This window comes from Humulus lupulus, chromosome 6 (genome assembly GCF_963169125.1).
Source record: "Humulus lupulus chromosome 6, drHumLupu1.1, whole genome shotgun sequence".
Classification (NCBI taxonomy): domain Eukaryota; kingdom Viridiplantae; phylum Streptophyta; class Magnoliopsida; order Rosales; family Cannabaceae; genus Humulus; species Humulus lupulus.
In genome coordinates, this window is record NC_084798.1 from 75,688,291 (window position 1) to 75,711,471 (window position 23,181).

The 23,181-nt window shown below is 37.0% G+C and overlaps 1 protein-coding gene across 1 annotated transcript; it reads left to right on the plus strand.

The window, feature by feature from the left end:
* Positions 1 to 597: 597 nt before the first annotated feature.
* On the plus strand, positions 598 to 2,091 carry LOC133785225 (peroxidase 45-like). The gene is made up of 4 exons (XM_062224475.1): positions 598 to 825; positions 981 to 1,178; positions 1,435 to 1,600; positions 1,685 to 2,091. The coding sequence occupies exons 1-4, from the start codon at positions 598 to 600 to the stop codon at positions 2,089 to 2,091; spliced, it is 999 nt and encodes a 332-aa protein (XP_062080459.1).
* Positions 2,092 to 23,181: the final 21,090 nt, after the last annotated feature.

The following is a 23,181-nucleotide window of genomic DNA, read 5'->3' on the forward strand; positions in this document are numbered from 1 at the left end:
TTCATAAGTATACTTTAATATTAATTATTAGATTAATATCAATGATTCATATTTATAATTGTTAATTAATGTGTAAAATTTTTTTTTGATATTTTAAAATTTTTGGAAATGCTACCTAATTACATGGCGATCACATATTTATTAAATTAAAGAATTAAAAAAAATCTTATTTAAGCATTATATATGAAAATTTGAAATTAATTTAGAAAAAAAATATTTACCTCGTGACTTGCTATACCAAATCACTATGTTGTCCCATAATTATAATTGTCAATACCTAATAGTAAACAAGATTTCCATATATATATATATATAATATAAGTATATGCTCGTATAAATAATCCATAGTTGATTTATTTTTTATTGGTAGAACATGGAAAAGGAATAACAGTTTATATTTGGATTAATATTAAATGGTAATTTGCTGGCAGAGTGTGAAGAATAATTATTTTGTCCCAACTCTACTGTTTTGATTATATGTCAACACTAGACATTTGTGGCTATATAAATAGGCCTTGAGAACAACCAATATTCGAAGAAAGCTGGCATATTTGCTCTCAAGTAGTACTCTAATAATATATATATATATATATGAAAATGGAAGGTCGTCGAAGCTTGATTGTTGCTCTTTCGGCTATTGTTCTTCTTCTCCCATTGTTTATCGCAACAGCTACAGCTCAATCAAAGCTTAGCCGAGACTTCTACAAAAACTCATGTCCAAACGTCGAATCTTTAGTCCGATCCGCCGTCGCCAACAAATTCCGCCAGACATTTGTCACTGCACCAGCCACCCTTCGACTCTTTTTCCATGACTGCTTTGTTCGGGTTCGTATATACATTACACCCTTACTTTATCATGGTTTTTTAGATGAAAAGAGTTGCTATGAATAGTTAATTTTTCATAGTATATGTATAGTTTCTTGGTTGAGATTTGATGAAAATGCTAATATAGTGGCTTATATTAATTTGCATTTATGTAGGGGTGTGATGCTTCCGTTATGCTTGCATCACCAAACGGCAACGCAGAGAAGGATCACCCAGATAATCTTTCTCTAGCTGGAGATGGATTTGACACTGTCATTAAAGCCAAGGCAGCTGTGGACAGAGACTCTCGTTGCAAGAACAAAGTCTCATGCGCTGACATCCTAGCTCTCGCCACCAGAGATGTCGTCGTCTTGGTAATTTTATAAATATACACACACTGCTACCTAATCAAACATATATTACTATTATTGTGTCAGAAAACATATGTACTTCTATGATGATTTAGTTCAGGAATAATAAGTGGTCTAATCTAATGAAGTTTATCTATATACTAAACGATCCTGTGTTTGGTACGAACATAACATATAAAAAAGTCGCCCATGCACATGCACATTTTACACAGCTCTGTGCGTATGTATATTAATATAATCAACTAATTAATGTGCGCAGACTGGAGGGCAATCTTATCCAGTGGAGTTGGGGAGACGAGATGGGAAAATTTCTTCCAAGTCTAGCGTTCAAAATCAGCTTCCCCACCCAAACTTTAACTTGAACCAACTCAATGCCATCTTTGCCTCTCACGGCCTTACCCAGAAAGATATGATTGCGTTATCAGGTACCCAAAACTCTACTCAAGTTGTTTCTTCTTAGTCAATTGTAAAATTTTAATTATGACTTTATTTTATTACTGTATATGTAGGTGCCCATTCAATTGGTTTCTCTCACTGCAATAAAATGTCGAACCGAATTTACAACTTCAGCCCGAGAATGGAAATTGACCCAAAACTCAACACACAATACGCTTTACAGCTGAGACAAATGTGCCCTAGAAATGTGGACCCTAGAATCGCCATTAACATGGACCCCACAACCCCAAGGAAATTCGACAACACTTACTACAAAAACCTTAAGCAAGGGAAAGGGCTCTTCACTTCTGATCAGGTTTTGTTCACAGACAGCAGATCAAAGACCGTTGTCAACAGCTTCGCTTCCAGCCCCGCAGCCTTCAACAAGGCCTTCGCTGATGCCATGACCAAGCTCGGCAGAGTTGGTGTTCTTACTGGCAGACAAGGCGAAATTCGCATTGATTGCACCCGTCCCAACTAGAATTTCTTTTAAAATTGCTAATTATCTTATTTGGTATAATAAAAGATGCGATGCTCTTCTCTTATTAATACATATACAATTTTGTGTGTGTGGATTAAAATCGATAGAGCATCAATGTATCTGCTTATACTAACTACATGTATGCATGAATAAAATTCTGTGTCAAAACTACTTTGACCATATGTATGCTAAAATGAAATGTACAAGAGATGAAAATAAATTGATACGACTCTAAAATTGCTAAAGATTACCAGTGCTGTCAAACACCACATGATGGTGTCATACTGTTATTTGTGCAATTCATTATCAAATCTTATATATTTTGATTTAATAAGTAATATAAAAAACTATTAACTACTTATAAAGTGCTATGTACGTCGTGTGGTGTTGGACACCTTAAAGTGCCTAATAGCAATGCTCTTTAGTTATATGCTTTTTATCTCTCTATGTTTGCTTAATTAGAAGAGTAATCACTACAAGAAAAGCACTATACAAAGATGACACCTATTGCGACAACACAAATGTAACGACATAATTCCCACGAAATAATTTTTTTTCTTCTGTTTATTGAAAATATGGGTCTACAGCGATGACACATCGTCCCTGTAGTAGTCCACGGTAAGATGGTTAATCCCTCAAATTTCCTCGTTTCCTTTAGCGACGACATGTCGTCGCAATAGTATTTCTAAAAAATAGAGGGAAAATAAGGCGGACAAATGAAAAAATCAATAAAATAGCTAGCTCTACAGCAATGACTTGTCGTCACTATAGGGAGAAGATAAAACTGGAGGGAAAACAAGAATGTTGACCGCAAATGTTTCCACTCTATAGCGATGATATGTCGCTGCTATAGACTCCAAAAAACATGGCAGGATAGTTGACCGCCAAGAATAAGCTGCCAAATTTTCGTATTCTATAGGGACGACATGTCGTCGCTATAGACAATACGCGTAATAAAAAAAATGGTTAATGTATTATTCCAAGTAATTGGCGGCAAAACCCTCTTTATATTTACTTTATGATACTTAACCCCCAATTTTTTTTTGACGCTGAAACCTCACAATCCCTAATTTTGTTAGCAAATCCGTAGTCGAGATAGTTTTTTTCCGTTAATTGCCAGCATGGAGCCACATGACCATTTAAACTAATGTCACATCATAAACACTTAATTATATTAAATTAGAAAATTATTTATATTAATGTAAAATTAAAAAACATTCTATTTGAAAATAAGAATTAAAAAGTAAAAACAAAATCTTCATCTCCTATCCGACGCCGGAATCCCAACAATTAAGAGAGAGGGGAGTAGAAACTAAATCTCGTCGCCCTAGGTCCCCCAGCCCTAGAACCTCATCGACCCAAATCTCTTGGTGTCGCCCAGTCGCTGTCCATGAGCCTAGCACATGCTAACTGTGAGGGTTTTCATCAAACACCGGTGAGCCCAGCACAGATCCAACTCCTCCCATCGACAAAGGCCTCACAAAGATCCTACCACCCTCAGCTCAGATCCATCTTCTCCTTTCGTTGACGAAGGCCTTGCACAAATCCTCCATCACACCCTCACTTTATCTCCGAAAGTTGTCCCAGATCCGTTCACAAACCCACAACGTCCTAAACCTCCGTCTCCATGCCAGCCACCAATTTGCAGTCCACATCCCTAGCAACCGATTTACAGGAAGAAGAAGATGTTGAGATCGGGCAAGGTGATGGTGAGGGGATCAGGTAGAGAGAGATAGAGGGAGACACTACAAGAAAAATACTTTTTAGGGGCGACATTGTTAGCGGCAACTTTAAATCTCCGCTAATAATGTTATTATTAGCGGCAACAATATGTGTTCGCTGTTGATATCACCTCATATAATTGGTTTTTATATGAAATATTATTAATGGCGACAATTCTAATATTTGGGGAGACAATGTCATCCTTAATAAATTCAAAAATAGTCAGACTTTATAAATGACTATTAGCGGCGACATGTGTCGCCGCTAATAGTCACCGCGTCATTTTAAAAAACATTAGCGGTGACTATTAGCAGCGACACGTGTCACCGCTAATGGTTCTATATACCCAACCTGACTGCATCTTCTTCTTCATTTGCTCAATTTGACTCCTAAGCCCCATTCTGCCGCCTCTTACGTTAGCCCCTCGAAAAACTCCATTCCGACCCAAATTTTCAATTCTAAGCCCAAAAATGGGTTCCCCTTTTTTCTTTCTCCTCGGATCTCTGTCAACTGCCTCCACCGATGCCACCTCCACCACCACCATATAAATATATAAGTACATATATGTATATATATTTATATATGTGTTGATTTTTTTGTTGTTTTTTTTTTTCATTTGTTGATTGTTTTTAATTTTGATTTTTTTCTGTTTTCATTTAATTTAGATTTTGGATTTTATTTATTTTATTTTTATGTTTTTATATGTGTGTATGTATGTTGTGTGCGTATGTATATATATATGTCATTTATATATGTGTGTGCATGTCGTGTATATATATGTGTTATTTATATTACTAACTTTTTGTGTTTTTTATATGTGTTCTAATTTATTTTATTTTACTAACATTGTTTTCTTTTTAGGAGAAAACAAATGGGTACAATTAGCGGCGACATGTGTCGCCGATAATAGTCCTATATACCCAACCCAACCCAACCCGACACCATCATTATCTTCATTTCCCAAATTTGAAACCTAAGCCCCATTCCGTCACCTCTTACGATAGCCCCTCGAAATACCCCATTTCGATCTCAAATCTTCAATTCTAAGCCTAAAAGGTGTTCCCCGTCCCTCCAAAGCATAACCCAGACCCCTTTATCTCACTTTCCACCTTTTCTCTCTCTCGCTCTCTCCTCGGATCTCCGCCAACTGCCTCTGTCGCGCCTCCACCGACCGTCCCCTGAACGCCACCTCCACTACCACCATATTTGGTTTTGCTGTTTTTTTTTTTCATTTGTTGATTGTTTTTAATTTTTATTTAATTTAGATTTCTCTTTTTCTTTATTTTATTTTTATGTTTTTATATGCGTGTATGTATATATATATATGTATGTCGTGTGTTTATATATATATATTTGTGTGCTGTGTATATATATATTGTTGACCCTCAAATTGGTCAACGACACGGAGTCAGATAAACGATAGAAAATGAGCTGAAAACAAGAAGAAAAATTAAATGGAAAGCAAACAACACAAACAGTTTATAGTGGTTCGGCCCCAATTGGATGGTAATGACCTATGTCCACTTAGTGTTATTATTGATATTGAATCCCAACACTGTGATCAATGAACTAGGGTTCACAAGTTTCACAAGCCTTAGGCCAATTACAACTTCGGCAAAAATCACACTATATTCCTCTCTTAGGATACAAAGATCAAAAGTTCAAAAATTCCTTCCTTGAGCTCTTTGATTCTTATTTATAGACTCAAGAAGATTACATGGGCTCATGGGCCTTAATTACAATTAAGACTTGCGTATCAAGGTAATAAAAGAAAATAAATTTAATGCAAATATTACAAGATTACATATCCAAAAGGAAGTAAATGAAAGTATACGACCAGAATGGTCGCACCTGTAACGCCCTACTCCCTTAGAGCCGTTACTAAGTGAGTTTTAAAAGAAACTTTGTGCAAAGAACTCGCTAACCGAGGTTTTTAAAACCAAAGTGTGATTAAGTAAAAGTTAAGGCTGCAATCTTTAAAAATGCGTTGTTTCATTGAAAACTTCTAGTATTTAACATCTGGGATCCCAAAATAAGGTTTGAAAACTATTTACATCTTAAAATAAGTTTATAGTTGATTAGTTATAAAAATCATAGATTATTACAGCCATTTCTCGAATAAACCCCCAACCAAAGCAGTCGGGCAGGCCAAACATGTACGCGTCGCTTCACGCTCTCCGTACTCATGGCTGGTTGACTCAGTCTTAGCCCTTACCTGCAACACAGAGCACCCGTGAGCCGAAGCCCAGCAAGAAAACTCATGCAGTTCATAACATATGCAAAATATGCAGTTAATCATATCAGATAGTCCACAGATAAACATGTCAACCATTAGACTTAAGCAACCCGGCCATGCCGCCCCAGAAGCCTTACCAAAGCCTGGGGTCTCGGTCCTCACCGTAAGGATATCTCATGTATCCATTGGGTCCTACCCTGACTGTAAGCATCCCATGTGCTAAGTGTTACTTCCGGCCTCGCTGCCGTTCTCGGCCTTTCGCCGTTCTCGGCTCCATTGTCGTTCTCGGCCTTGCCGCTCTCGGCCTTAGCCGCTCATTGCACTATAATCACACATATAATACATTTCGAAATAATCATTCAAACATATAATATTTCATTCAAGGTTATACATTAGCACATAATACAATCTAGGGCCACGCCCTGTAATAACACTATGGGCCCATGCCCAATTCTCGGGTGCTACAGTTTTCTTACCTGTATCCCGAGCTTTCCGATGCACCGAGGCCACAAGCACGATCCCCTAGCACGAGCCTCTCCGAAATCCTAGTCACAACACACATAAAACACTTTTTAATATTAACCAATCCAAAACCATTTCCCGGGACCATTCCCGCACTCTCGGGACCTCTAATTCCTTAAAACAATACCTAGGAACCATCCCTCGAGTCCCCGGGCAAAAGCCCTGAAAACCCACTTTTTGGCTGCCAAAATTGGCCCAGGGCCGCAGCACTCCCTTCAAGGGCCGCGGCGCCCAGCGGCTTACCCTCCTCTTGATGCAACCTCGCGCCGCGGCGCCCAAGAACAGGGCCGCGGCGCTCCTACGCGAACCCAGAAATCTGGGTTTTTCCTTTGCATTTCCTTGAGCCAAAACACTCCCAAATCATCCCAAACTCACACCTAAGCCCCAAAACCAACTCAAGACTCCAAATAGACCATTCAACAACCCATAAACATCATAACCCAGCTCAATAACACAATCACACTCAAAATCCACCCATTTGATTTCAACTTCAGAAATTTAAACCCATAAACCAAAGCTTGAAAAACTTAAACCATGCTTCAAATTTCCTAAACCACAACAGAAACAAATCTTAAAATTTCCTAGAATCCTTACCTTAAGTGGAGAACTCACCCTTTGCTTCCTTGATCCATCTCCAAGTCTCCAAATTTCAGCTCCTTCTCCTCTTCTTCTTCTTCTTCTTCTTCTTCTAGTTTTTCTTTTCTTCTCTTCTAATTTTATCAAAACCCAACAATGACAAGCCTAAACCGAGTACCCCATATAACCCAGCTGCAATTTGTCTAAACCCCTTGCCAAATGACCATTTTACCCCTCCTTGCCTATCCTTTCCTAACTAAACCTCAAGGGCTCACTTGTCATTTCCTATCCATTACAATTCTACCATTTTTCCATCTAAACCTGTTACTCTCTATGGTTACTAACAGTTACATAAGTTACCATATCGCCAATTACCATTAACTCACAAGAACCCAATTACAAAATCCCCAAAATACCCCTAGGCTCCCGCCGAGCCGGGTATAACAATCCCGTTGTGACATTTGAGTTAACTAGCTCTCTAGGACCGTCTCGGCACGTGCATCACAATAATGACACCACCCTCACGTGGTACAAATCACATAATATAATTATCACATATATGCCCTCAGCGGGCTAAAATTACCAATTTACCCCTATCATACAAACGGGGTCCACATGCATCTTTATTTCACCTAAACATGCATACTAACCACATATTCATTTAAATTCACATAAATTAATGCAATATAACAATTATTGCCCTCCAGGCACACTAATCAAGGCTCCAAGCCTTAATAGCAATTTTAGGTCGTTACAACTATCCCCTTCTCATAAAAATTTCGTCCTCGAAATTTACTCAAACACATCAGTCAGTAAACCCGCATCTCTGACTACGATTTCCAAGGTCCACCGCCTTTACTTTTCTTTTCAACAGCACTCTTACAAGAGTAACAATCTTGCCCCTCAAGATTTTGTCTAATAGTCATACTCTCGATAGCCCCTCGTTTACACCGTAACCCTGCTGAAGCCTCAGGGTCTGCCTAGATTACAATGACCAATTCATTGTCTTATTCCTGATTCCAGAGATACTCAAAAGTCATCACGTCTACTAGGTGGGATCAATTGGTATGCCCCGCTGGCCTAACCCTTGGTACAACTTCAGGATTTATGTTGAATCAAGAGTCAGAACTCTCCCTTCTTTCTCTGATCACCATACAAATCCTCGTCTGTTATTACGTAGAGAGATGCAAATCTTTCCTTCCAGAACTTTATTTTCTGTAAATTTAGCAATTTATAAGCTCTTTTATTCTTCCAGATAGGCAGACACTCCTGCCTTAAGAATTCTAACAACATCTTTTGGCTTTCTCTCTGAACCAATGCCAAATCGTATTATTCACTATCTTTCACCTCTTACCATGTCCTAGGTCGTGTTACTCTAACAGGATGCCAGCAACTGTCACCATGACCAACTTATCAGGGATTACACTTCCCTTAATATCTCAAGTATTCGCATACTCAGCGCTTAATTCATTAAGATATCTGAATAACTTTCAGACTGCTATTTCACTTGCAATCAACTGGTAATTCTAGATTCCCACTCTGTTCTTTTCGTTCTCTAGATCCATTCCAAAATTTAAAATACTTTAGGGTCTCAATTCCGTATCATCGACGCTCTACCCTGAAGCCAGTTCACTTGACCCAACTACATTAACTCGATCAACTGAGTTAAAACTTTTCATGTCAAAACACCTTACTTAAGGTCTAATGTGGTCTATTCTCACGATACACCACCACATCACTTAACCCCTCAGTGTCCAAAAGAATTCACTAAATTCCGTCGTCCGACCAACCCTCCCGGTACCACGTACCCTAGGAGGTGGAACGATATCCATTCAAATTTCCCATTCATAAGCCAAATCTAATTGGATCTTTCACCCAATCCTGGTATCTTTAACTTGTACCACCTTGGCAGGGTTCCTCCCTGCTTCAACCAAAGCCAACACTTCCGATTCCATAGTTCAGTGACACTCACCAGCTAGTCATTACCTACTAACGTTACGCCAATCTCAGTCGTTGCCTTGTCCACTCCATAACAATCTATGGCGTTATTCCTTGACTGACACACGCCTCTCAGTTAGGAGTTCCGCCTCCAATTAAATTTCCCCTCGCTCAATCGAGGATTTCAAACACTAATCATCCGTCTGTTACTTTTCACCGCATCTGGGTCTCAACGTTATCTTTCTAGCTAGTACCCAATACTCAAGCACCTTTTGATATGCATAACTGTCAACTTAACGCTCCAAGTATATCAACCATGTCTATTCTTTCATCTCCCGCAAGGTTCGATCCATCCTCGCGTCAATTTATTCCTGGGCGTGCCCAAATCGTGATGCACTCCCACATTTCCATATCCTTACCATAGATCAGGTCCTTTATGCCATCACTCTATACTTAACCATAGCACACCCATATTCCAGCACCACCAGATACCAATCAATTCTTACCTTATCTTCTGAATTTCTTTCTGATGTGACACCACTCAGTCCGTCTAATCCTCAAGTTTTACTGTTCTCCTCACCTCTGATGTAGTTGTCCCCGGAGATACTATGCAATAGGTGACGCGCTTACCAATCCTGTTATGCTTTCTATTCTTCAGATAGTCTTCAGTAGCTTCTTTGTGGCTTCAGATAAATTCTCCTCATACCTGTCCTTTCTTCTTGTAGCTCTACCCTGGGTACTCCTAACGACACCCAAACTGACATTCCGTAGAACCTTACCTGTGACCCTGCCTCCTGGGTACTAACGTCTTCAGCATAATAATCATCTGCTCACCATTTCCGTCTGGGAGTAATCCACATGTACTGCTCGTGAGCTTGAAGGGGACTTGCCCATACCGTTCACGCATTCTCTGCCTAAAGAACTTACCTGTGTTGTTGTAGCTTGAACCATTCTAGAATCTTTGTTACCAACTCCTCACACCCTACCCGGTGCAAACTAGACAATTCACGAAATGTCTCTATCCTTAGTTTCCAACTGGTAATAACCAGGTCATAAATCAACTCTTGGGGACATCGTCCCATCTTGTATCCAACATTGTACTTTTCGTTCTAACCCGACAATGCTAACTATCTCGCAGTATAACACTCTGGCTAATCCAAGGTCAAATTCCTTCGATTGCTTCAATAGAATCTTCCTTCTGTCTAAGGCGAGGGGTTTCACTAGCGGAGAGTTGCTTTTTTCCACCGTCCATGGGTATGGTGGTTTCTCCTTGTACATGTTCCCTCTCTTCATGCTCAGAGAGGGGAGCACCAAACTTTCCGTGTAACAGGTCGTTGAGTACCTCTTGCATGTTCTCCATGGTGGTTTGCAACCTTTGGATTATCATGTGCATGTCACATATTTCATTTTTTTAGCGACGAGTACGAGAACTTGAACTCACTCAGTGTACTCGTGGACTTTGGGCCACCAGGGACCGTTTGCACGACAATTTCTTGGAGCGGTGGCATGTGCTGCAGGGTCGGGCAAGAAAGAATGGCAGGGGATGATACTTCTTCCTCTGTGCCATTGTCTCTGGGTAGCCCTGGCGCACCTCCATTAATCGGCTGGGGAGGATCCCTCATGGACGCCCTTATATGAGTTCCATTTAGGTGAACCTCTACTTCTTGGTGGTCTTGTAGGCGTTTTGAATGCCTTTGCATGTTTCCTAACTGAAATTAATGGAGGAACTATTGTTTGTTAGTTGTTCTTCCCACAGATAGTGCCAAACTGTTGGCGGTGAGAACTCGTCAACGATGTTGGGTCTCAAAACTCAAACTTTAGTAAGAAAATAACTTAGAAAGAACATGGAATGGACTTGAGGAAAATAGGTGTAGAACAACAATGGAGTAAAAACTCGTCTATTGATTAATAGCCTGAGTATACAAAAAATTTTCCAACCCCTTTATTTTAGGGGTGAGGATCTATTTATAGTGGAGTTGTAATAGCCCTTGATACATTGTGGTCCCCGAAGACCATATAGTACATGGGTACATCGTCAGTGTGGTGGCACATGTAGTAGTGGTGCAGAAGGTCATTATGTCAGCTCTCGTACATTGACAGAGGCCTACAAAAATGCTCATGGTCTTGTACCATACCATACCTCCACCACTTGTCTGGTACGAACATCAGAGGCGTGTTGGGGGAGTCATTTCCATGTACCATTCTTATTCTGTCACTACTTGTAGGGTACGGGTTTCGTACGTGTAACTTGGTTCTTTTTGTCTTATTTTTGCCTTATGTACCTGTACGTGATTTCCATTTACGCTATCACTCTTCGTGGGTACATATATGTTCCGAGATTCTCAATATTTGACTAAGTATGGGTACTTGGGGTTTCCATTGTGACATTTACATGGAGTGAATTTTGCTGGAGACACCTACCTCAAAATAGAATAGGGCCTCCTCAACAAGATACTTGCTTCCAAGAGGCTTTAGGGGGCCTGATAAGATGGTCCAATGAAATCATCATGTGAGAATTTATTGGTGCATGTGAGGCTCATGTCTAGGCACGAGTGCCTTTTGTGAAGGTTGTCCCTATACAAGGTGCTAGGTACGGAGGTGGTGTGTAAAGCGAGTGGCTAGGTGTGAGACGAGACGACCTTGCGAGGTGAGAGGGTCACGTAGAGGCATGGTCTCGCGGTGGTGTGGTGTCGTGGTGTCGCGGAGGCATGGTCTCGCAAAGGCGTGGTCTCGCAGAGGCATGGTCTCGTGGAGGCGTGGTCTCGCGGAGGCAAGGTCTCGCAGAGGCAGAAGTTGTATGTATTAGTGAAGTAGGTTCTGAAAAAATTTTGTTTGCTGCAGAGATATAAGGAAAAAACTTTGTTTCAATAGTTTTTTTTGTCTTTTCTGAGATGGACAAGTCATTATTATAGGGGAGATGCTGCCCAATTTTTTTGTAGATTTATGTATTAATTTATATTATTTAAATTGTCATGGTCGGTTGTCGTGGTTACAGGTCGAGGTTGGGGTCGTGGTTAGGGTTCGGGGTCGGGGTCGTTGTTAGGGATCGTGGTTCAAGTGAAAATTTCACCATGTGTGCATGGCCCATGCACACATGGGGTATATGAGTTGGGCACAAGAAAGTCTTATGTGATGCTAAAGAATGCTATTTGATTATGGATATAGGCCCGTTGTGAAGTTGTTCAATTTTTTCTTTGCTCGAACCTGAGGTAAGGAAGTTACATAGAACTCTATATATTTATGCTACGAACGGTAAGATGGGTTTGTTGAGGTTAAATGTTATGTATCATGATGTACCATGTGATATGAAGTATGAAATGATATTTTTCAGATGATATGATGAGTTTGATGAATCATGTATTTCCCTTTGTGTTGATATGATTGGATTGCATGTGTTTTGTATGTTGTATGAGAAAGTGAATGGTTGTTAGCGTGTTGAATGCGACACAACAAATAGGTTACTAAGGATATAAAGATGTAACCCGAGTTACTAAGCATATAAAGACGTAACTCATAGGGCGGACGCATCGAGGTTCGTCAAGGACCAGAGCCTCCTGTTTATCTCAAGATGTGACATGGACAAGAGAGGGGGCCATGCTCACAAAGATATGATGATGATGCTGATGATGATAATGTTTATGATGATGATGTTTCTGATGATAATGTTTAAATATGTTTATGATATATGATGCATGATAACGATATATGACGATGATGTTAAGTACGATGTATGTATATGACGTTGTAGGAGTCTTACGATAAGATTATGTTTTGTTGTGTTTTTCTTATTGTCTGCTATTTTTACTTCCTTAGTGGGCTATAAGCTCACTCCCTTACTTTCCCTTTCAGGTAATAAATAAGGTTTCTCATTGGCACGCGTGGTGTGGGGGGAGTTCCGACGTCAAAGTGCATTAGGGTTTTATGCCCTAATTAAAACCCAAATTTCTTTGTAATCCCATTTATTATCAATAAAATAATAGAAATCATTTTTTGACTTGGTCAATCACTTTATTCACATCTTTTATTTTCATGATTATTTGTTTAATATAAACTTCTATTAAATCCTGAGCATATAGTTAATCGTATTTATAGTGACGTAATCACAGTGGAATATAAATATGATTATATGTTCAAAATAAGTTAGTCCTAAGATAAGTCAGTGCACAGGATTTACACGAATTTGCCAATCTACGATATGATCAACTTACACATTGTAGTGTTATGTTCTTTCCAGAACATTAGCGAAGTAGATAAGATTGGATGTACTTGTTACATCGGACTAGATCGATATTGATTATTGATAGGATAAGTAAACATACCGTTATTATCTATTCTAGTCATATCATATAGTTGACCATAGGTCAATTCTGAGTGGTTAGCATTCTAACTGATTGTCTTATTTGAGTTCTTTGACTTGTTCGTTACCAAATTACCTTACGGACTAGTCCATACTTAGTTCTTGGGAACTCAGTTGAATAATTGAGTGGGAGTGTTAATCATAGATATGAACATCTATAGCTTCTGATGAAGAAGTGAAACGATGGTTTCCTTTTACTTTGGTTCAAGGTGTTAATTGATAGAGATCTCATTTCAATAATTAAATTAGTTTACTGAAATATCATTTACAAGGAACTAAGTGTTTTAAGGATAAAATACAATGAAGGGTAAAACTGTATTTTAGTCCCATCTCATTGTAGACCGTTTATAGAGGATTGAGTGACAATTATGGTTGTAACAATGGATAATTAATAACGTATCTATATTTTTTATAGAGCATTCTATGAATTCAAGAGTGCAATTCCGAGTCTATAGTGGAGTCACGGCGAATTAATAAGTTAGTAAATTTATTTGTTAGATTTATGATAACTTATTGGAGCTTGATTTCATAGGCCCATGGTCCCCACTGTACCTTGGATAAAATCATCTAGACAGACTCAATTAATTGATTTAATTATCTATTAGAATTATCAAAGTTGACTAGGTCAATTTTGGATAGTTTCATAGAGTTATATACTTTAGAGAAGAAAAGAGAAATTAGGGCAGATTTATTAATTAAGATAAATTGATATCTAAATTAATAAATAAGTTTAAATCAAGGTTCAAATTATAAATAATTAATTTGATTTAAATTGAAGATCGGTTCAGTTTCTTTGTAATACTCTGCGACAGAAAGGATACAAGGGTTAGAGAAACTGAAGGAATGACTCATTCATTCCGTTGCTTATAATGTAAGTATTATTATCATTATTTCTCTTTGAATTCAATTGTAGAAACATGTTATAGGTTGTCTCATATTAACTGATTTAATATTAGATCTACATGAAAATAAATAAAGATCCTGTATAAGTTTTCCTAACAGCTGGTATGAGAGCCTTTGGTAATCTTTATTTTCATGCATGAACATGTTAAAAATTGAATTATTTGATGTGTTTAAATAATTGGATGGATTTTCATGTTTTTATGAAGCATATTGATTTTATGTTATTATTAGAAATTTATAGGTTGTTTTGTTGTGTTTTTTATGCCATTAGTTTTTATATGTGCTTTATTTTGTGTAAAACATGTTAAAAATTAATTAAAAAATGATTTTGGTTTGAAAAATTTCCCAAAAATTATTTCGGAAAACTTTTGGCCTGGCTGCCATTGCAAGCGCGCACGAGGGTGCACGCACACGCATCTGCCTTGCCACCAGCGCACACCGCACGCACACGCCAGGCACCGTGAATAGGTACTGTTCATAAAAAAAATTAAAATTGTGAAAATTAATCATTTATAATCAAAGGAAAAAATATCATATTTTTTTTTGTATTTAAAAATGTTTTTTAAAATAAAATATTTTTGTTGGTTGAGATTTAAATAATTAGATATCTTCTGAAAAAATTCAAATTCAAATTTAAAAATAGACTAACAACTTAATTTTAAATCTTTTAAGACATAAAAATATTAGAATTAAGATATCAGATATTTAAGACATTTTCTTTTAAATACTTCATATTTTTATTAAATCATTATTTGAAAATCTAAATATCTGTTTATTCTATAGTTTTTAATATTTAAATTATTTGAAATTTGAAATTTGTTAGTTAGATATTTTCATGGATATTTGAATTTGTTTAACTGTTTAAATATATTTTAGAGTTGTTATAACTATTAATATTTTATTTTTTTAAATGGTTAAAATATTAGCTTATTGTTGTAACAACACAAGATATTTTTGAAAAACAATTAAGATATTGATTTTAAAATTAAAAATTGGTTAAATTTAAAAAAAATATCATTTTTTTTCAACCAATTAATAATTTTTTTTAATAAATGGGATTTACATTAACTTTGATTAATTGTTGATAAATCTTATTTAAATTAAATTGATATTTTTTTTTTCAAATTATCCTAACCCAAGTTGATTGTTGATAAATGAAATTTAAATTAACTATTGTTATTTGTTGATAAATTTCATTTAAATTGACTTATTTTTTGTAAAAATTTAATTAATTCGAATTTTTTGATAAATTCTAGAAAATTAATTGTGGTATTTTTGCATAAATTCATAAAATTGTTCATATAGTGTTAAGTTAAGTAGTGTCTGTGTCTACTCCCATCCTTTCTCAACTTTCAATGGAGAACTCAATGGAGAATACTTCCTTAAATGGAAGCAGAACATCAACATTGTGTTGATTGGTGACAACTCAGAATTCATCATAACTTAGGAATCCCCAGAACGAGCACCGTGGTCGCACGTTTGTGATGGCACCGTCAATGCTCGTGATGGAACCGTAAATGTTGAGATAGCACCGTCTTCGTACATTCGTGATGGCACCGTAAACGCTCGAATGGCACCGTGTCTGCACATTCATGATCAACTCAACTATAGTCTGACGCAGCTCATGAACAGGCTTCAAATTATTGAGCCTATCATGGGTGGACCTTGCAAAGGAGGAGAAAATAAGACTTCTGCTGTTGCTGCTGATCCAGCTAAGACTGAAGCTAACCTAGCTTCATCTTTGAAAGCTAGAAACAAGAGGAAATGTGGACAAAACAACAATCTCAAGCTTGCAAAGGCTGCAAAGACGAGTGCACAATCAAATGCACATACGCCTAGAGGGAAGAACATGAAAAACAAGAAAGGTAAGGGTAAGTTTTTTCACTGCAAAGAGAAGGGGCATTGGAAATAGGATTGCCCCAAGTTTTTAGCAGTGAAAACCAAAGGTAATGATTATAGTTCATTTATCTTGGAAACATGTGTTTTAGAGAATGATAAATCTATTTGGATTATTGATTCTGGATCTACTAACCATGTTTGTAACTCATTACAGCTTCTTGAATCGTGGGATGAAGTGGACAAAGGTGGCTTAAACCTTAGAGTTGGGAATGGAGCGTTCCTTGCGGTCCAAGCTAGAGGAAGAGCTTGTCTGAAATTCGGAAATAAATTTTTAATTTTAAATGATGTATTTTTTATTCCGAATTTTAGTAGAAATTTAATTTCAGTTTCCATGTGGCAATTAGAACAACTTGTTATGACTTTCACAACTTCTAATATATCTATTCCCTTCAATGGATCACAATTGTGTATTGCATGTTTAGAAAACGGGCTTTATATTCTGCGACCTAACAAACCCCTCGCTCTTAACAATGATTTATTCAATGTAGCTAAACCTAGGACCAATAAACGTCAAAAGACCGATAACGATAATATGACGTATTTATGGCACTTAAGACTAGGTCACATTGGCTATTATAGGATTCAAAGACTTACAAAGGACGGGCCTTTGAGGGAACTCACCATAGGTGAATTACCTGTTTGTGAATCTTTTCTAGAAGGCAAACTGACCAAGCGTCCATTCTCTGCAAAGGGTGATAGGGCCAAAGAGCCACTTGGACTTGTGCATTCAGATGTTTGTGGACCTTTGAATGTACAAGCCCGGGGTGGTTTTGAGTATTTTGTCACTTTCATTGACGATTACTCTAGATAGTCATGTCTTTACCTAATGCATAGGAAATCTGAAACATTTTCAAAGTTTTAGGAATTCCAAGCGAAGGCTCAGAACCAATTAGGTAAAACGTTAAAGATCTTGCGATCTGATAGTGGTCGAGAATATTTGGATATGCAGTTCCAAGATCATTTAACTGGACTTGGGATTTTATCACAACTTACTGCCCTAGGTACTCAACAACAAAATTGTGTAGTGGAACGTCGGAATAGAACTTTATTGGAAATGGGTAGATGCATGCTTAGTTACTTAACTCTACCAACTTCGTTCTGGGGACATGAAATTGAAACTGCGAATGACATTCTCATTGTTGTGCCATCTAAATCAATCCCTAAAACACCATTAAAACACTGAAATGGTCGTGAACCTAGTTTACACCATTATAGAATATAGGGGTGTCCCGCCCACATCCTGAGGAAAAAGGAAGGAATGATAGAACTGCAAACTGAAGTTTGCAAGTTTGTTGAATATCCTAAAGATACTCGGGGTGGATTTTTCTATATCATTCAGAAAAGAAAGTGTTTACTTCTACGAATGCTACTTTTCTGGAAAATGACTATGTCCAAAACTTCAAACCACGCAACAAAGTAGTTTTAGTGGAGATGGTTAAAGAATTGACTCCAACCAATGTACCATCATCATCAATGCAAGTTAATGATGAAATTCCCAATCTTCATGTCCAACCGACGTAAGATGATTTAAGTGAAGATAGTACCACTGTTCATGAGAAAACAGTCACAGAGCCTGGTTGTAGTGGGAGGGTATCTAGGAACCCAGTTCGCTATGTTTCGAATGGTGAAACCAAAATGGTTGTTGGTGACACTAGTGATGATGATCTGTTGTCTTTCAAACAGGCAATGGCTAGCCCTGAAAATGAACTATGGCTTGAAGCCATGAAACAGGAAATGGAGTCCTTGTACTCAAATTCCGTCTGGGATCTAATGGAAGCACCTAGTGACTTTAGGGCCATTGGTTGCAAGTGGATCTACAAGAAGAAATGAGGTGTTGATGTAAATATCGAGACTTATAAAGCTTGATTAGTGGCAAAGGTTATACCCAAAGGGAAGGCGTGGACTATGAGGAAACTTTTAGTCTCGTAGCCATGCTCAAATCCATTCGCATCCTCCTATCCATAGCAACTGCTCTCGACTATGAGATCTTACAAATGGACGTCAAGAAAGCTTTTCTTGATGGAAAGCTTGACAAAGTCATTTATATGGATCAGCCAGAAGGATTTAAAGTAGCTAGACAAGAAAGAAAAGTTTGCAAGTTGAATAAGTCTATTTATGGGCTTAAGCAAGCTTCTTGCTCTTGGAACCTTAGGTTTGATGAAATAATCAAAACCTATGGCTTTGAACAAAATATTGATGAGCCTTGTGTTTACAAACTGAAGGTAAATAAAATAGTGGTATTCCTGGTTCTTTATGTAGATGATATCTTACTCATCGAAAACAATATTAAGAAATTCTCAGATGTGAAGAATTGGTTGAGCACTCAATTCCAGATGAAGGATTTGGGTGAAGCAAGTTATGTTCTAGGTATCCAGATCATTAGGGATAGAAAGAACAGACACTTAGCTCTATCTCAAGCAGCTTAAATAGATAAAGTGCTTGAACGTTTCTCAATGACAACTGCCAAGAAAGGACGTTTACCGTCCCGCCATGGATTTCATCTTTCAAAGAAGCAGTCTCCCTAGACTCCTAAAGAGGAAGATGCAATGAGAAAAGTTCCTTACGCATCTGCAGTTGGAAGTCTAATGTATGTTATATTGTGTACTAGACCAGATATCTGCTATACAGTGGGAATAGTGAGCATGTATCAGTCAAACCTAGGACCAGAACATTAGATAGTAATTAAGCATATCCTGTAGTATTTAAGATGGACTAGGGATTATATGTTAGTCTACAAGGGTGGTGTTCTGAACCCTGTACGCTACACCGATTCAGATTTTCAGACTGATGTCGATGACAGGAAGTCTACTTCTGGAATGGTGTTTACTCTTGGGGGTGGAGCTATGATATGGAGAAGCGTAATGCAGTCTACAATCTCATATTCCACCATGGAGGTTGAGTACATAGCTACGTCAGAAGCATCTGAGGAAATAGTCTGGCTAAATAAGTTATATTCGGATGTTGGTGTTATTCCAGAAATGGATAAATCACTTGTGTTGTTGTGTGACAATACAGAAATGATAACAACCTCGAAAGAACCTTGTAGTCACAAGAGGAGTAAGCATATAGAAAGGAAGTATCGCATTATTCGAGAATATGTGGCCAGGGGAGATGTGAAGGTTATGAAGATTGCAATTGAAGACAATCTTGCAAATCTGGTTACGAAGACACTATCAGAAGCTACATTTGATAAGCATATCAAGGAAATGGGATTAGTAGAATTAAGGAATTAGTTTCAATTAGTGCAAGTAGGAGTTTGTTAGGGTTTAATGCTCTAATTAAAACCCAAATTTCTTTTTAATCTCATTTATTATCAATAAAAGAATAGCAATCATTTTTTGACTTGGTCAATCACTTTGCTCACGTGTTTTGTTTTCATGATTATTTGTTTAATATAAACTTCTATTAAATCCTGAGCATATAGCTAATCGTATTTATAGTGACGTAATCACAATGGAATATAAATATGATTATATGTTTAAAATAAGTTAGTCCTAAGATTAGTCAGTGCACATGATTTACACTGACTTGTCAATCTATGATATGTTCTACTTACACATTGTGGTGTTATGTTCTTTCCAGAACATTAGCAAAGTAGGTAAGATCGGATGTATTTGTTACATCGGACTGGACCGATATTGACAGTTGATAGAATAAGTAAACATAATGTTATTATCTATTATAGTCATATCATATAGTTGACCATAGGTCAATTCAATCTCAATTCTGAGTGGTTAGAATTCTAATTGATTTTATTATTTGAGTTCTTTGACTTGTTCATTACCAGCTTACCCTACAGACTAGCCCATACTTACATCTTGGGAACTCGGTAGTATAATTGAGTGGGGGTGTTAATCATAGATATGAAAATCTATAGCTTCTGATGAAGAAGTGAAATGATGGTTTCCTTTTAGTTTGGTTCAAGGTGGAAAATGATAGAGATCTCATTTCAGTAATTAATATTAGTTTACTGAAATATCATTTACAAGGAACTAAGTATTTTAGGGATAAAATACAATGAGGGGTAAAACGGTATTTTAGTCCCATCTCATTGTAGACCGTCTATAGAGAATTGAGTGACAATTAGTGTTATAACAATGGATAATTAATAGTGTATCTATATTTGTTATAGAGCGTTCTATGAATTCAAGAGTGCAATTCCGAGTCTTTAGTGGAGTCACGAGGAATTAATAAGTTAGTAAATTTATTTGTTAGATTTATGATAACTTATTTGTGCTTGATTTCATAGGCTCATGGTCCCCATTGTACCTTGGATAAAATCATCTAGATAGTCTCAATTAATTTATTTAATTATCTATTAGAATTATCAAAGTTGATCAGGTCAATTTTGGATAGTTTCACATAGTTATGTAATTTAGAGAAGAAAAGAGAAATTAGGGCAGATTTATTAATTAAGATAAATTGGTATCTAAATTAATAAATAAGTTTAAATCAAGGTTCAAATTATAAATAATTAATTTGATAAAGGATTGAAATAATTATTTAATAAATTAAATCAATCGAAAATAATACAGGCCTTTAAGTCCAATAGGGTTAAAATCAAATGGGAAATTTCACGGGCCTAAAGCCCATGATAATTTCAACCTAGGGCCGTTAATTGCCTATTATTTTATTGATTTTTTAATTAAATAAATGACCTAATTGAGTCTATAAAAGGAATGTTAAGTGAGAGTTGAAATAAAAGAAAGGATGACAGATACTGGTTTTCTGATAGGTTTTAGATTCTCTCTAAACATAAGTCCTTTTCTAAGCCTCATTATTCTTTTTCTTATTCTCTCTGTATCTATCTCATGTGTTGAGAATTTCTCACTCTAGTCTAGGTGATTCTAAGGATACTTTGGAAGGCTGTGAAGAAAATTGAAGATTGGTTCAGTTTCTTGGTAATACTCTACGACAGAAAGGATACAAGGGTTAGAGAAGCTGAAGGAAGGACTCATTCATTCCGCTGCGTATAATGTAAGTATTCTTATCACTATTTTTCTTTGAATTCAATTTGAGAAAGATGTTCTAGGTTGTCTCATATTAACTTGTTTAATATTAGATTTACATGAAAATAAATAAAGATCTTGTATAAGTTTTCCTAACAGAGTGTGTATGGCGTGGGGGTATCCTATGGGCGAGAAAACGATTAGCTTAAACGCCAATTTTAAAGAATGATATTATGTTTTATTTTGCTTTCAGAACTTATCAGTGGGACTTGAACTACATTTATTTTCTTTTAAAACATTGCATGAGAACTTTATTTTATTTTAAACTATTGGGCCCAACTTGCATGTTTTAGCAATGCCCCACTAAATTTTTCATATAATAAGTGGTTTTCTCCTATAAGTTTATGATCACGGAGATGTTTTACAAAGTATTACTTTAGGGCATTTTACAAATGGTATCAGAGACAGTCGTCCATGTTTTCAAGGACCCTCCCCATACATGCTAAAGACGGGAAAATCTCACCACACCATGTCATAAGTATTTGTTTTATGTGTTATTAGTTGTTTCTGTTTTATTTAATTTTATAATTTTGTTAATGCAGTATAGTAAGATGCCTCGCTTACAAAAACCTCTAAGAAACAACTACTTAAGGAAATCTGTGTGATACCCAAGGTCCAGCTTGAAGAGGACCACTACAATTGGAGGATTGCGGTGTTGAAAACAACGGTGGTGGTTTGCGATCGTATTCAAGGAATCATGAACTAAAGACACTACACCAAATACCCCTTTCCATAACACATGAATATAATACTAATGAAAAAGTATTATGCAAAATATTATATATGTGGCAAAGTTAATGAAAAAGGCAGTAATTTTTTTGGGAGCCCGCCACTTATACATTTTTTCAGAATAATTTCTTCCAATTTCAGACTCACCCATTTTCTTCTTCGGCTAAGCACAGTACGTCTCCGAACTCAATCCTGCTTCAGTTTCCTCCATCCCTGTTTCAAATCTCAGCTCAAATCTGCTCCATCCCTCAAATCTCAGCTCAAGTCTCCTCCATCCCTCATATCTCCTCTCTCCTCTCTCTCGCCTTTCTCTATCTCTCTGTTAATCGGTTTCCAGTCGTTGGGCTTCTTAGTTTCACTCCTTCTCTTCGGTCTTGGCAAGCCAGGTAAGTATATTTAGTTTTAGGTGTTATTGGAAGCATTAACCTCAAAAGTTATCAACATTTTCAAAATTAATTATGGGTTTTGCAAATTGTTGGCAATTTTTCAATTCGAGGCCTCACTCCCTCGATCTCGGCTCAGTCGCACCTCCCTTCCTCACTCGGTCGCCGACCAATTCAAGACTTGGGTTACCTCAACTACATTAGCTTTCACCAAGTACGGTTTGGGAATTTGCTGATTTGAAATATTTTCAGACTTTTTATTTGAAGCATTCATTTGATTTTGAGTTTTTTCAACTTTGTGGGTCATAGTTTGAGTGTTGAATTTATTGCTATGAGTGTTGTAGTGTTGTATTGCAATGAATCTGGGCATTGGGTTGATGAACTTGCAGTGTTGTAGTGTTGAATGATTATTGCAGCTAAAAAAAAAAACTCTATTCATATTTGGCCCCTGCTAACTAATAAAGATGACTTGATATTACATAGGCCTCAAACCCCACCTCCTCCCTTCTACCTACCCCAAACGAACACACACACAATTCATTTGAATGAATTTATTCAAGTATATGGAGAAAAGATGGTCAACACCATTCAAATTCAATAGCCTATTCTATTCTGATGAGGGCAGTAATAACCAAAGTAAATTATATATTCACAGTAATAAGCAGAAGCCTAGAAGTCGAACTAAATTGCAATGTTGAAGTTTAGCAACAAGCTTAACTTCATTTTTAAACTCTTCGTCACCCTCTCCTGCAGTCATGGAGAGCCTTTTTACTGCTATATATTGTCCATTAGATAGCCTACCCTGAAGAAGCAGTA